We start from the raw sequence: 14,722 nt of genomic DNA, 5'->3' as shown, positions 1-14,722 counted from the left end.
ATGGTTGTACGGCAGTGAAGCATCGGTGTTGAACACTGACGTCATGCTGTCGATGGTGATAATGATGGCTGGTTTTTAGGCCAATTGCTGGAAAACTACTCATGTGCTTACTGAAAACTCTTCGATAGCCCAAGGCTTGTTCAGTCTTTCATGGGGCTTATCAGGTAGATGTAGTCCCCAAGCCTCCGTAATTTGCACAAAATCCGCGAAGTACGCATATGTGATATCTCGAATATCATACCAACGGAAATTTGAATCGGTCTTCATGCTGTACATTCAGTTGACGAATATCATAAGCGAGATATTTAGCTGGGCTTCACTTAAGTCTCGCTGTTCATTGACTAAATCTGTCATTTCCGTCCGTTACATCATGCAGGTTTCAGTGCCTCATAGTTTTCCTGTATTTCTTATTTCTAGCCGAGATCAAGGACACATCTTTCTGTTTCTCGGAATTGTGATGCTCATCGTCCAAGGTAGGTCGAGGGATTTTGCTTGCTGAAGCATTACGAGAATGTTAATCGATGTCGGTGGCGTTCATGTTGTCAGTTTCTTTTCGGATCAAGGGTGTGAGCACCTCAGAATGTTTGATATAGATCTCTCTCTGTCTCGCCCGCTCTTTCCTTTTCACTTTAAGGCTCTAGTTGAATAAACTTTGATTGTAAGTATCGACGCTTGCTTGCTGAAGCATTACGAGAATGTTAATCGATGTCGGTGGCGTTCATGTTGTCAGTTTCTTTTCGGATCAAGGGTGTGAGCACCTCAGAATGTTTGATATAGATCTCTCTCTGTCTCGCCCGCTCTTTCCTTTTCACTTTAAGGCTCTAGTTGAATAAACTTTGATTGTAAGTATCGACGCGTCAGTGTGAACACTGATGTTGCTGTCTCATGATGATGGTGATGATGATAACTGAAAATTCCATTCTTCTTTTAATCCCAGGAGGCTTGGTTCACCGATTCCGACACGGGAATGAAGCAAAAGTCAGTAGCCTGGTAAGTTTCGGATGTTGTGCCGTACGCTGCCCGTTCATTTAACGCTCGCTGTGTTCGCATTCTCAACCACCACTGTCAGTTGTTTTTAATGTGGCTACGAACACTTCACTATGTACACGTGGCCCTCTCCAGCGCACGTAGGACGCAACGTTTTGAATGCTAATGAACCTAGGCCAACACAACCTAAGCATTCTGTTAGATCAATAGTAATTAATGATAAGTATACATAGTGTCTTGTCATTATCCGGCTGGTTGTAGTACGTGTTCGGACAGAATCCAAAAAGATATCTAGTTTCAATCGAATGCATCTTGGACAGCTTCCAATTTTGGGGATTTTTCATTTGCTTACCTGGTTGCAATAAGTTGGCATTTGTTTCACAGAGACACTCGAACCATTAAAATTGGTTTTTATTGTACGTATTCTTGTATTTCTACTGATACTATGCGAATGAACTCTGAAGGTTTGCTGCCAACGGAAAGTCTCTGAAGTGAGAACTGGAAACGTGGTAAAGATCCTGTTCTGAGAATGATCCGTCGGGCCATGAAAATTTGCACATGAGGAATCACTGTTATGGGCACGTTGTGCCCTTTTTGCGTAGTTGCCCTGACATCTGACTACCATCTGCACACAGTGGTCTCTCTCAATGGGGATGACCTCTAGGGTCTGGTCAGATCCTTCTTGAATAGTCCGTCCTTAGGGAGGAAGTGATTAATGAATCCCGTTCTATGCACAACCACGTGAAGGGTGGAAGAGAGCCAGGGGCGGTCAAACAATGACCTGGCAGCGAAGTAGAAAAGCCGATACCAGCAAACTCAGCTGCGTTGGTCACTGTCGTCTTCCAGGATGGGGACCCCGAGACGGGCCACATCAATGGCTAGAGACATTGTCAGACATGGCCCAGTCGCGCCCTCAATGGTGCTCATGCATCCAAGCTATTGCCTTCAATGCATAGCTCCCTTCCCAATCCCCCAACATAACAGTCCACCTACAGTGCTGTATTTACGCACTAATTTATCAGCTCCCGCCTCCAATGGTCATCTATCTATCCCACCCCGAATTATCGGTGAACGGAACAGTGGCAGCTACAACCACTGTACGACAAGTACGCGGTTATTACAGCTGGCAACGATGATGATGGTGATGTTTTATGCAATAACTGAATGAAACCCTTTGCGAATTTCGTATTGTTGCGTATCTGTTTGATCCCATTTCAAATGTAATTATCGTAGAATAGACAATAAACATTATATGTATCGAGGTATCTAAATGCCCAATCTCTTCCGGAATCACGTTACTTGAAGCGGTTACCATGTGACTTTCCACTGCGTCACCTTCCTATGGTCTGTATGGTTGGTCATTCTCAGATTTGCTATGTAAAGATTGTCGTTTACCTCCCTGAGAAACCAAAGCTAGTATGACCAAATGTCATATTTCTCTGATGGGATACAATCCACCAATGGGCAGCATTAATTTCCTCCACGTTGTTGTGTATGTCGGTGTTCCACACCGGACGAATCCCGACTAACCTGTCGTCATCTTGGTGTTTTTCCACGTTTGCGTTGTCAATTGCGAGTAATTCACTCGCTTTTTCCTTAATGATACGACAAGTGAAAAAGTGTGCTACCTAAGTTGAGTAATTTTTGACAATACTGTAGTCTTTACGTCAGTGCCCACTTATGGCTTCTCATTAACTCGGAATTATCCTGGGACGTCTTTTCGACCGATGGGAGCGATCTTTATCGCTGCATTGTGGAACAGAAATATCTTATTTCTCGCGAGGGTTGTCAAGAGACCTGGACTCGAAAGCCACGCAACCGAGTTTCTGTTGAGGAGAATGTTGTTGGCTCCAGTAGCTCAGCTGTCATGCTTGCATAGCAGTGTTCGAAATATGCTCCTGAAGTCGCCAGAGGAGGTAACACTTTGATTTTGAATGTGCCCTATCTGAATGCAAATCAATTCTCTTTGCAAACAGTATTCGCACTTGCCGATTTCTGGAGAGTTTAGTCCCGATTTTGGCGGCATTAAGACTAAGATTTCCGAAGTTCCTTAGTTCCTTTCAGGAGATCTACTGGTAAATTTCGCCGAACCAGGACAGGGGTCCTTTTAGGGTTGAGGTCCCTATCGTTTGGGACTACATCGGAGGGGACCATCATATTACATGAAGTTTCACACAGTTATATAATACAGAGACTTTTGTCGCCTTCAGTTCAAACTCTGATCGTTATTGCATTTTTCGGCACAACTATCTGTTTAGCTGATACAGGATGCGGAAGATCTAGTACCCTACGATTCCGTTACACAGGTGAAATTTTGCTAGGCAGAAGTTGACAATTACTTTTATAGCTGGGGCAACTGAAGAACAAATCAATGAAAGCGTAAGAGGCAGTTGGGTGACCGAGAAGTCTAATATTGGACGGGGCCATGGGTGAATTAGCCCAGTGGACTAAGTGAAAGATTACTCATTCCCTGATATTCAGGATAAGTAGGCTTAATTGTGCGTATGACGCTGCAGAGGTCAGAGAGGAAATGAAAGGTAGTAGCGAAAGCAATGGACGCATCAGGTCACAATGGTAGCAAAGAGGGTTGAAACGTGATAGAGACGAAGTGGCTTTCATTGGAATTTCTAATGCCATGCGCACTAGAGGTTGAATGAAGAGCCCCAGGCTCACCCAGTTGCAGCAGAATTTCACCACTAGGAAATCGTACTGCCAGAATCTGGAAAACACAGTAAAAGCGAGAGGCTTTGGTAGTGAAATTTGCATTCGGTGTATAAATAAGGTAAAACAGCTGTGAACATGTTATGTGGCTTTCTTATGTTTAATTGCTGTCCTCGTAAGTCCTGATTTGAGAGACATCCGGAATAGGAACAGTCAGTTCGTGTTTAAATGTTCGCCTACTCATTATGATCTGAGTAGGCTCCCTCGGTCGATTGATACTAGTCAGATGTTGCCCTAACGGAACGAACTGGTTACCGGTGGATATTCGGATACCATCTTCTTCTTATCATCAATTGCCCCGGGAAATACGTGGACTTGGTGTTCATCCGCACTCCGAAAAGTAAAGCCATACGAAGACATTCACCCCTAACTTCAGTCACTCTGAACTTGTTTTCTCTGCTACACCTTTTATCTTCATTTTCATTTTTGTGATTCTGTGGGTGCATACTGGTTAAATGACAGCGCATACAAGCAAAGTACTACTAACGTGACACGTGTGACTTCGAAACCATCCTCATGTGTGACTACTTGTGAGGTGTCTTGGTGACAAAGTGCTGTCGGGAAGGTTGAGGCAACGTATCCCCTCACTGATTGCCTCAAGCTGTTTCCCGCTGTATCTGTCATTCTGGTCCTCTGTTTTTTGTCACCCATAACACTATCCTATCTGGGTAACACAACCAGTTAAACTATCTCCTGTTTGGTTACCGATCAAGGGTGCAACACTTTCTAAACAATTGCAGGATGACTGAAGACAGCTTAGTTCCCCATTCATTTTGCTAACAGAACAGTGCGGAAACATTAAAAAAAAGCACGATAGGAATATGCGATTGTCCATAACGATTCAGTTGTTCTTTTTTGGACAAAGCGACTCGCCCAATGATAATGTTCATTCTAAGCATCGACGAAATGAAAAAAAATTAAGGAAGAAAACTATCACTGTGCTGTTCCGTAATGAAGCAAAATCTAGTGTCACGGTCTAGCGAAATGATTCAATCCTTCAATTTTAAACAGAATTCTGGAGGTTGGTCATTTGTCATTGGTTTTAACTTTGTGTATGTAGTTTGTCATCGCTACGTCTATGAAAAAATCTTTCCTCTGGGGATAAGGAGCAGCATCACGAATTTCTGTAGGTCGTTAGATGAAACCTTGAGCCATCGTTATAGAACTGCACTCGATGCCATGATGATTCTCTGGTGTCATCGTCACGTACAGCAATGCAAACTTTGTCGTTCATCAACCGACGAAGTACGGAGATTATATGGACGGCATACCAAACCAACATATGCGCTCCGACTTGCGGTGGCTGTGCCGCTGGGGTTTTAATTTTCAATTTCATAGAGACTGGGCGTTTTCAAGTTCAGCCAGCAAATTTCTGCAGGGATTCAGGCACATCTGTTGTTGGGTCTGTGTTGTAGCGCCTTAGTCGCTTCAGGAGAAACTTCAACTATGAACCCTCTAAGGAATAGTTTCGGTAACGTAATATAAAAGCTCGTTGTTACGAAAGCCACCGCTGATAAAAGTGTTAGTCTAACATGACTTAGGTCACGGCAAAACAGCTGTTTCGCCGTGCTTTCTGTTAGCAGGGGTATCCTAGGAGTCTATTCGGCGGAATATTTGATGTGATGGAGTCGGTGTACATCATGTGAGTGTTCGTTCGTGGGAAGTACCGCTCACTGGGTGAGAAGGGTACATCACCTCGATCAGGTCATCCATTACCTACTGGTGATCCACATTTCTTCTGCAATAAACTTTCCTTGGAAAGGAAATGATGCTAAATTCACACATTCATATGGATGGTCGCATCGAATCACATTTGCTTTGTGTTCAAGTACTCGAATAAAGTGAAACAATGAAGGATGATGCCACAAAAGTCCATTCTGCTGGTAGAATTGCGTGCATAACATTTGCCAAACATCTGTTGCTCTTCTCGGTAACTACGATCGCCCCATACTACTTGCCTGTTTTTGGCATCTTTTTGGAGGGGTATCATACATGGAACAATCGCTGGTCTTGTTGGTTGGTGTATCCAGGGCGTTACTAGCCTTGCTTTTGGCCAGCCATTAACTACTTTTGAAAAAACCGAATGAATATTCTGTCCTTCGGTAGCAACTTGCATTTTTCTAGTCCACCGAACGGTCCATCCACCGTCTCTAATCTCCGCGCCCTCTGGTAATCCAGTCGTAGACGAGCTCTGTCTTATTTGTATTTAACAGAGCCATCGCCTTGTACCGATAAACCATCGAATACTTGCCCGTATCACTTCTCAACGAATGTACTCTTACACCTCATCCAGTCTACATGATATTTCCAACTTACTTTCAGGCAATTTTTGTACTTGCGCTGGCAGCATTGATTATTGGAACTGCACAGCTGTGGTGGGTATTCTATATTGGGCTGGCATTCTGGGGATTTTCGTCCGCTTCATTCATGCCCACATTCAATGGAATGGTGTCATTACAGACAGGCCCGGAACGACAGGTATGTCTGTGTTGGAATGGTTGCCCTTTCATTCTGCTGTTCGCCGATCTGTTTGAAATTACTTTTGGTTATCGTGGATGAGAGCAGATTAATGAGTATCCTGTTCATGTTGTGTAATTCTTTCAAATCGCACACCGCCTTTTTCCACCTTATTGGAAGTTGGTTATCCTCCGGTACTTGGACATGAGGTACACAGAACAGATCCACCCTTTCACGAGTTGTGGTAAAACGCTCAGATGACTTTTGCTATTAACTAAACTGTGAACTTCATTAGCACCATATCAGTTAGACGAGCGTTTTCGTAACTTTCACCCAAGGTAAATCCGATTGCACGTGACTGATCAGTTTCGGATTTTTCAACTTTTGAGGGACAAACGCAAGGACAATTTCTGGGTGAACTGGACAGTTGTGCCAGTGATCATATCCAGGTCCAGATATTGTATCCCTTAGTGAATACTCGAGTCGGGTGAAAGGAGTGGACTTAAATACAATCTGGTTACGTTACTCTCGTCGCTACTGTTAGTTCTACAACAAACTGGCTGGTTGAGCAAGGAATTATAAATGCTTTCTAGTGTTATTCACATTTACATGATGGTTTCCATGTAGACAGCTGCTACAGTGCTCTCACTGGACCATCTGAGATAATCTTTGCAGACCCTTTAAGATAAACATCTTACTGCTCGACCGATGTACTCTATTGCACGGTAAAACAAAGCAGCAGGGGCCTGCCCTTGGGATTCATTGGCGTTGAAATAAAACAGCTTCGCAAAGTGGCCACTGAACATGTTTGTTGTGTTGATTAACATGGTCCCTAGGTGACATAAGCAGACATTAAAAAAACTGCCTTCTCGGACGTGATATGGCCGTCTGACTATTATTCTCTATGAAGTTACTCGGCAGAACCATTCAGATCGCTGTCGAATGAGCAGCCTGAACAGGTCTTGTGTGCTGGCTTAAAAGTTGACGAGATTGCATTAGACTGGAAATTAGCACATTCTCCCGAGCTGAACTGTTGGGATATCGCTTTGATTGGCTTTATCTCATCCTAAGTAGAAACTTAGATGAGGGCCCGAGGTCCGCCACCCGAGCCCAATCAACAATACAGCCATTCGTTATCCGCACTTTACTAGCCCTAGCTTTTCGATATGGCTCCCTGTGTCAGGCTGAAGATACAGTCAAAATGAATTTCAGCCCCTACAGAACCTCCTTGATTTTCAGAACAGCGACGGTGACGAAGTAAAGTATCGAAGCCTCGGTCCGTATTCTACATCCGTACTATTACACATTTATTGCACTACCTTCTTCCACTTAGGACGTTTTCAGCGATCAGGAAATGATTTGTAGTTGATAAGTTTTACGGCCATCCGCAAGCATCATTTGTCTTTGTTTTGTTTATGAGAACAATATGCTGTTTCCAGTAAGCCTGAGTTTAATTTAATGTAATCCAATTCACGCGACTCTCAGGACACCTGCAATCATTCTCAAGGCTTTCATCGTTAAAATAATTTTAACAAAATGGCCTTTATCATATGCTTGAATGTCCACTATCCGATGGGTGTTTAAGTTGATTATACTGTCGTCATTGTTCAAGCGTTTTAGACCCCCCATATTGGGTGATAATGCAAATCACTGTCGCTGTGCAGAACCAAAACGGTAACGACTGAATTCGAGAGAAATTAATGCAAGTAAATGATAAATAAATCAAGTGCTTTTGCTAAGGCTTGTCTACTTTCTCAACCAAACAACGTAGTGAATGCGGTTTGTGTGGTGAAAGAAAGCTGGTTTAGTTGAGGGAGACGAACATCGGGGAAAAGAACTGACAACGAGGGGTGCTGTAGAAGTCCATCGGGCGTAATAGCGAATGAGGGTATGTGAGTAGACCATGAACTCATATGACAAACCTCATTATCAAATTTGCATACGTACTAAGTTTTTACACGTAAAACGGTGTGACAGGGAGTTAAAATATCCTCGGTTTTTGTATCCAGTTCTTCTCTGTGGAAGGACCTCACGCATGAACACTTGGGATAGTGAGACAATCCATACAACACAGCATCGGCTGTTATGGAGATTTTTAGCCATAACACGGGGTTTCTACTAGTGTATTGTCGGTTGCGAAGTGATGCTCTACTAAAGGGTCCTTTGAAGCAATTATTTGCTCGAGGCAATTCGGTAATGATGGATTTCCCAGTCATTAGAAAGGCTGATTTTATTACCAACCCATCCCTTCCGCAATTTATTTAATTACGTGCAGGTCTGTCTTCCGTTCAGTTCGTCTTTTACACAACCTGATCGTCGATTCATATTGCTCACTATAATGCACCATTCATGACTACCTTTGTACAGTTCATCTCAGAGGATTTCACCTTCTAAATCGGCAATGTTCTATCTTCTGGGTTGTAAGTTTTGTAGGCGAGAGATGAGGTAGCAACGGACTTGGTGAGGCATCGTAGTTCGATACCCATACTCCAAGCAATCCAGGAATAGTTCTTTGTGCCTATGTTTTAGACTATAAGAACTTGGAATCTTATCACTTGCGTTTATATCGACTTCAAGAACTGCTGGAGACATTCGTCCGTCAACTCATGTTTGTGAGGTCCCACTCTAGTTTGAGATAAAAAACAAGCCTCCGAATGATGCAGCTTTTACCCTGTATCGAGTAAGCTCAAATACGTCCGACCATTTTTGAGGTTCATGCACCCATGCGAGACATTTGAGACGCATGTGTACACGTCTGGTACAAAATGATTCCCTTGTGTGAGATCGCTACACACTTTAGTGTGAATGGGGAGCATGCTCGACTGACATTCTCGTAGGTCACGTCCCGTAACATTGACGGTTTTCCTTACCTCTTGACGAGTACCATGCGAATAAAAGTGCAAGTGCATCACCGAACTGTACGTAACAGGCGAAGTACCCTCACTTGCAAGCTGGGTTGATTTTATCGGGAGACTCAAATGGTTCCCTGCTTGATATCGTGTTCATAATACTCTTCGACTGTGTTGCACAGGAGCTGCCTCATGTTTTAGTTGGTACGGTATTCGCGATATCGCTGCATATCTTCATAAGGTCGATGAAAACTACGACAACCCACTAATAGCTTTGCTATTCTCGAGGATCGTCATGTAGACTTAGTCCGTGAGCTCCCATCAACCATTTGCCGAGCTGTAGAATGTTGGTGAAATACATTCATTAGCGAATTACTTCATGAGATACCACTGAATCTTTGGTCTACTTGGCGTTATCAAGGTTGTTGCTTTTAAGGCCTGTTCGGCAAAACACCGCTTAAACAATTGTAATACCCATCAATTGAGATCGTCCGATGATAAAAGGTATTTGGCCTCTGCTCGGTGTAAATCACAGTAGACTGGCTGTAGTACACTCTCGAGGTGAGTGGCATCTCATTGGAGGTTAACGTATTCCAAAAGTAATTCAGTGAGATGTTTACGCAACAGTTGGAATTTCACGCTCAAACTCGCATCTGATTCCTCAATCGACCTTTTCTACTCGCAGGGTCAAGTCTTGGGTGTTTTCCGTTCTCTGAATGCGTTGGCACGTGCAGTTGGACCATTTTTGTTTTCCCTGGTGTTTGGAGTTGCTGGACCAACATACAGTTACGTGATCGCGGCTGCATCTTTGATATGTATCGGTGTGCACTACGTCAGAACGAATACGTTGCTGAAACAAAATTGACTGACGGTGCGGTGTCATCTGGCAGACCACTGTCTGTGATCGCTCTTCTTCTATGTTCATCTGCTTTCTGTGTTCGGGTTTTGTGGAGCATGTTGTATTTGAAATAAACATGAGTTTCAATTTTTTAAACGGTTTGGTTTCGTGACCTACTGGTCTTGTTACGCTCAAATTAACCTACTCGCTATTTCTCTGTCCTTTCACCTACTTCATTCGCGAAACCGGTGGCAGAAGTGACGGCTAACAACATTCGTAAATTTAATAATTATTCCTGGTGGTCATGCTGCTCCGAGAATTATATATGGAATAGATACGAACCACGCAGCGTGACATCGCTTGCGCGCGAGGACTTTAGTTGGAAGCAGCTGGACTCCTGAGGTAGCAGGCGGTTCGAACATATCACTCGTGATCATGGTTGCTGAAAAGGGCAACGAAGAACCCTGTCCGATACTGTTTTCCTGATGGGTCCGAAATTAAGTACACTGTGCGTTTTAATGCCCAGGGGTGTGGGCTGTAATGAGCGGAGATGAAAATGAACATTTTCTGAATGCCTTTGTTTACTAGACAGCACCATAAAATGGTGCTGGTTCTGCATCAAGAAAGGCTGACTCCGTCGTTTATACAAGAAAATATTGAAGCTATCGTCAATACATCCATGAAGAACTCGGATACAGTCGTAATGACATACTCGAAATGGTGCAGTGTTTAAAGCGTGCATTTATTGGCCGAAAGGTTCATGATTCCAACCCAACACCGGCATCTCCACTGCTCCTGGTTAGGTTTAGGCAGTATCTGAGTCCTCGTACTTCCTTTGAGGCGTATGACATTCATGCACCAAGAGGACGAATGGTTAGTTTTGTTATTGATGGTTTGGGAATTCAACACACCTAGGTTCACGAGACGCACCAGTCAGTTTTTCAGTTCATGAACCGTGCACTGGAGAGCAGTGGTTCCAGCTGCCACACTCATTCACCGAGGGTAATGAGAATAACAGCTATACATTCCTGGCGATGGCCCAAATTAATACACTGACGGAAAATGGATCTGTTTACTCAATATGGTAGCAAGAGAGCTACACAATGAAGGCGAAAGCTTTGCTTCAAGAACGCCGTTCGCTGCGTGACACATGATACACATGTCTAGGATGACCACTAATCACTGGTTTGTCTCGTCCTGCGGTCCCCATCCTGAGAAACGTTGAGTTGTCTGTGTCCGACACAAGGCTAGGCGAAGAGTGCCCTACGAATCGAACAGTCTTTTAGCATATGGCGTAACCTGTGGGTTGTAATTAGCTGATCTACCGAGGGACAGCGGACCTCCCCAGAAACCATCTGGCTTACTGGTCTAATGTTTCCACCGCGCAACGTTTCAGAGGAACCGATGATCAAACAGCCTCCGAAGACCTTCCGCAGGCAACAACCGCGTCTCCGATCCATAACGAAAGATGGATAGGACCGCGGAATTATAATCCTGACAGTCAGGCTGTCACATTGGCACCACAAATGCCGGAGGTTGGCAAACGTTCCCCTGGTTTCCGCAATTCGGAAGGTGACTTCGTCTTTCGCCAGTCCGCCGGGACCTATGCAGCTACTCAGATGAAGAAACCTATCTACCACATCGATTAGCTCAACCACAAACACAATACTTTTGGGTTTGTCCCCACCCAGTCTTGCAGCAGTACTTTACAGATTCGAAACACATCCTGAACTGTGTGGCAGAGTTACTTAGATGACTAAAGTAGTTCGCATTTCTAGAGTTCCATCAAAAGTGTGCAGCGTCATCGGCGTACCCAATTTCCTTGAGCGAACACCTCAAGAGTGTTTCACCACCCCCTCTCCCCCCGAGGTGTCAGAAGCAGGTTAAGGGGACTCAATAAAGGCGTCGATTACGAAGATAGATAGGGCTATAGTGGACACTGTCTGACAATACCGGTTGCGGTAAACCCAGGAATAGACGCGTACATGTTCACGGGAGGCGTATGGAGCCTTCATAAGACAAAAACTTAGGAGGAGTACACTCCAGAGACGGACATACATACGTACGTACCCCCACAATGTCATGATCGTAGTCAATTGGTGTCTTCCACAATAAACGACAATCTTTCACCGATAGGTGATTGCCACATGATCCTATTGAGCCAACAGCTGGAGTCGATCTCCAAGTCATATGGTGAACGCTTGTGCTGAAAATTTATAGTGACAACTGAAAAAGTCGCTCACCGATATCTGTGCGGTGAGCGCCAGGTCTGAATCGGTGCTTAGCAGGCTAACCTGGGTATTCATCACCTGCCCTCTATACTCTCCACTGAGCAAAACAATTGTGACAAACCTCTACAGAACCTCAGGGCTGCCCTCCGTCGAAGCTTATGCTGACACAACAATCAAACACCGTTCATCACGTCGAGACGTAGGGATCTTGACTGAACCTGTCAACCTAGCCGCGCAAACGAGACTATCAAGCGGAATGCAATCTAATAAAGCGCGCTCACCCATGGGCTATGCACAACTCCCGCAACATAGATATCACCAACTGCTGCATTAGAACCACCAGCTACCCGAAGAGTATAGTGTGAAGAGTCTCGATTCGTTTGGTGCAGTTTAAGCGCTGTGACCGGAGTCTTGTAAAAAGGACTGAGCAAGAACTACCTGTTGGCCGATTCGACACAGAGTACTGAAACGTGAGAATACACTAGGGCTGGATGGTTTGTATCCAGCCCTTTCCAAAGAAGGCTGAGAATCCCCGGTGACCAATCTGACAATACTCATTGATACTATACAGAGTGAAGGAGTGCCCGCAGAAAGGGGCATATGGAGTCATATAAAAAGTACGCGGGCGCCGTGAAGGCCACCGTGGGGTTAAACTGGTACCTGTAGCATCGAACTTGCTCTCCAGTCTTATCATTCGAAGTTGAATGAACACAGGGAGAGGCAGACTCGTGAAAATAGAGGTGGGTCCCATCCTGCACGAGGATGCATCAACCACACCTTTCACTCATCAAAAGTACACTGCTTCCAGCAACGAACAAGCGATCTTTCCTGACTTGAAAGCTGTTTTTGATTCTGTAGACCGTCAGACATTATGGCGCAGCTCATGGAACGAAGGTTTCCCCGACAAATTCATGATCCTTCTCAAGGTGCTGCACGCCAACTCCTGCGGATATGTGAAGATCTGAGCACGCCAGATCAGGTGGTGTCAGGCAAGGCCGCCCTTTTTCACCTATCCTCTTAAAGCTCGTTATTTATGGAAAAATCACTCCTAGTCTGTAACGCCTGTGGGGTTGAAATGCTCCCAGGGCACTCCCTCAATGATACCTAGTATGCGGACGACAGCCAATATTGAACCCGACGGCACTGTAATACAAGCGGTGCGAAATAATTACGCAGTTCTGCCTTATGGTTTGGCATTTGCTTTACACTTGCGGAGCGTAGAGTGCTGTTGCAAGACCGGGTGGGCTCAAACCCGTACCTCATACTGGCGAATGAGCCAACTAAGGTAGTAGACAAACTTGCCCACCTGGACCGCTGTATCAGCCCCGGTGGTATAGCGAAAGATGATATTTCCATCCGGATTGAACAGACCAGAGCGGCTTTTGCGAAACTACATCACCCGTGGTGTAGAAGTGGAATAAACCTATCTGTCAAGTTTACCTGTCGAGTATACAATGATGTGGTGCGTTCCATATTGTTATGCATGCAAGAAAACCAGCACGGTGCGCTGAGGACATCAAAAGACCTTCAGAAGAGGATCGCCCAAGTCCGGTAGGAACACCGGATCAGCACTGCTGAAGTAAGTCGAATGGTTTTTGGAGGAGATAAGTCACCCACGATGGATGAACTGATCACACTCCGTAGGTTGTGTTAGTTTGGTCAAGTGCTCCACATACCAGTCGACCAAATTCCTCGAAGGACCCGTTTTGCAGAACAACATGAAGGGTGGAAACGAGCCAGGGGAGGTCAAACAGTGATTTGGCAGCGAAGCATGACAGCCATTAGCAGTAAATTCAGCCACGTTGTTCACTGTTATCTCCCTGGGTGGGGGCCCCGAGACGGGACATCAATGGTTAGAGACAGTCAGATTTGGCCCAGTCGCACGCATCCAAGCTGGTGTCCTCAATCCACAGCTTCTCTTCCCGATTTCCTCAAAGTTCAGGTGGATCACTTATATCAGCTACCGCTTCCAATGCGAAGCTATCAACCCGATGCTCCAAAATCATTGAGGAAAAATGTGGCAGCTATAACCAATATGCGACAAGCACTGGGTTTTTCCTGCAGTACACATTAGAAACGAATGGCTCTGATCAAGTTTTGAAGATCGTTCGACTACTGATTTCAAAAGTGGGGAAACCAGTACATATTTTGCTAGTACCCAATTACCCACGGAATACGACGATAGTAAATGAAGAGAGTAATCAGAAGGGATGAGATGGTTCAAGTGGTTAGACAGCGAATTTACTAACCTGAAGGTCCACGGTTCTAACCTGAACTCGGCCTAGGTTTGGGCAGTATCCGGGCCCTCGTGCTTCCTTCTGGTGGTATGGCAGTTAGGCACCGGAAGGGTGCTACAGCGGGATGATTTTTTATAGAATATAACTAGCAGCTCTAGCGATACAGAGAGTAATCATCATCATCGACAGCATGACATCAGTGTTCAACACCGATGCTTCACTGCCGTACAACCATGACTTATTTGAAAGCCTTATTGTGAAGAAAAGAATAAAGGTGGATGGGGGACGGACTTAGTGCTAGCTTAACACAATCATTCCGAGGTGCCTACACCTCCAAACATTCACCCAGGCAATCTGGATAGAAACTGACAACAGGAACGCCACTGACATCGGTTGGCAGCC

The 14,722-nt window shown here is 44.8% G+C and overlaps 1 protein-coding gene across 1 annotated transcript in view; it reads left to right on the top strand.

Annotated features, from left to right (window-relative positions):
* The window catches only part of T265_11899 (hypothetical protein), a gene marked incomplete at both ends in the record, with an annotated part of 25,482 nt that extends 15,514 nt beyond the window's left edge, over positions 1-9,968 (top strand). Inside the window, 4 exons of the mRNA XM_009178718.1 lie at positions 418-473; positions 938-990; positions 6,031-6,186; positions 9,700-9,968. Of these exons, the coding sequence (XP_009176982.1) occupies positions 418-473; positions 938-990; positions 6,031-6,186; positions 9,700-9,879 (445 nt within the window). The remainder of the gene's footprint in view (positions 1-417; positions 474-937; positions 991-6,030; positions 6,187-9,699) is intronic.
* Between the last annotated feature and the right edge of the window lie 4,754 nt (positions 9,969-14,722).

Source organism: Opisthorchis viverrini, assembly GCF_000715545.1.
Source record: "Opisthorchis viverrini unplaced genomic scaffold opera_v5_632, whole genome shotgun sequence".
Lineage (NCBI taxonomy): Eukaryota > Metazoa > Platyhelminthes > Trematoda > Opisthorchiida > Opisthorchiidae > Opisthorchis > Opisthorchis viverrini.
Note: the sequence above shows the minus strand (reverse complement) of the source record. Positions and strands in the feature narration are given on the sequence as shown.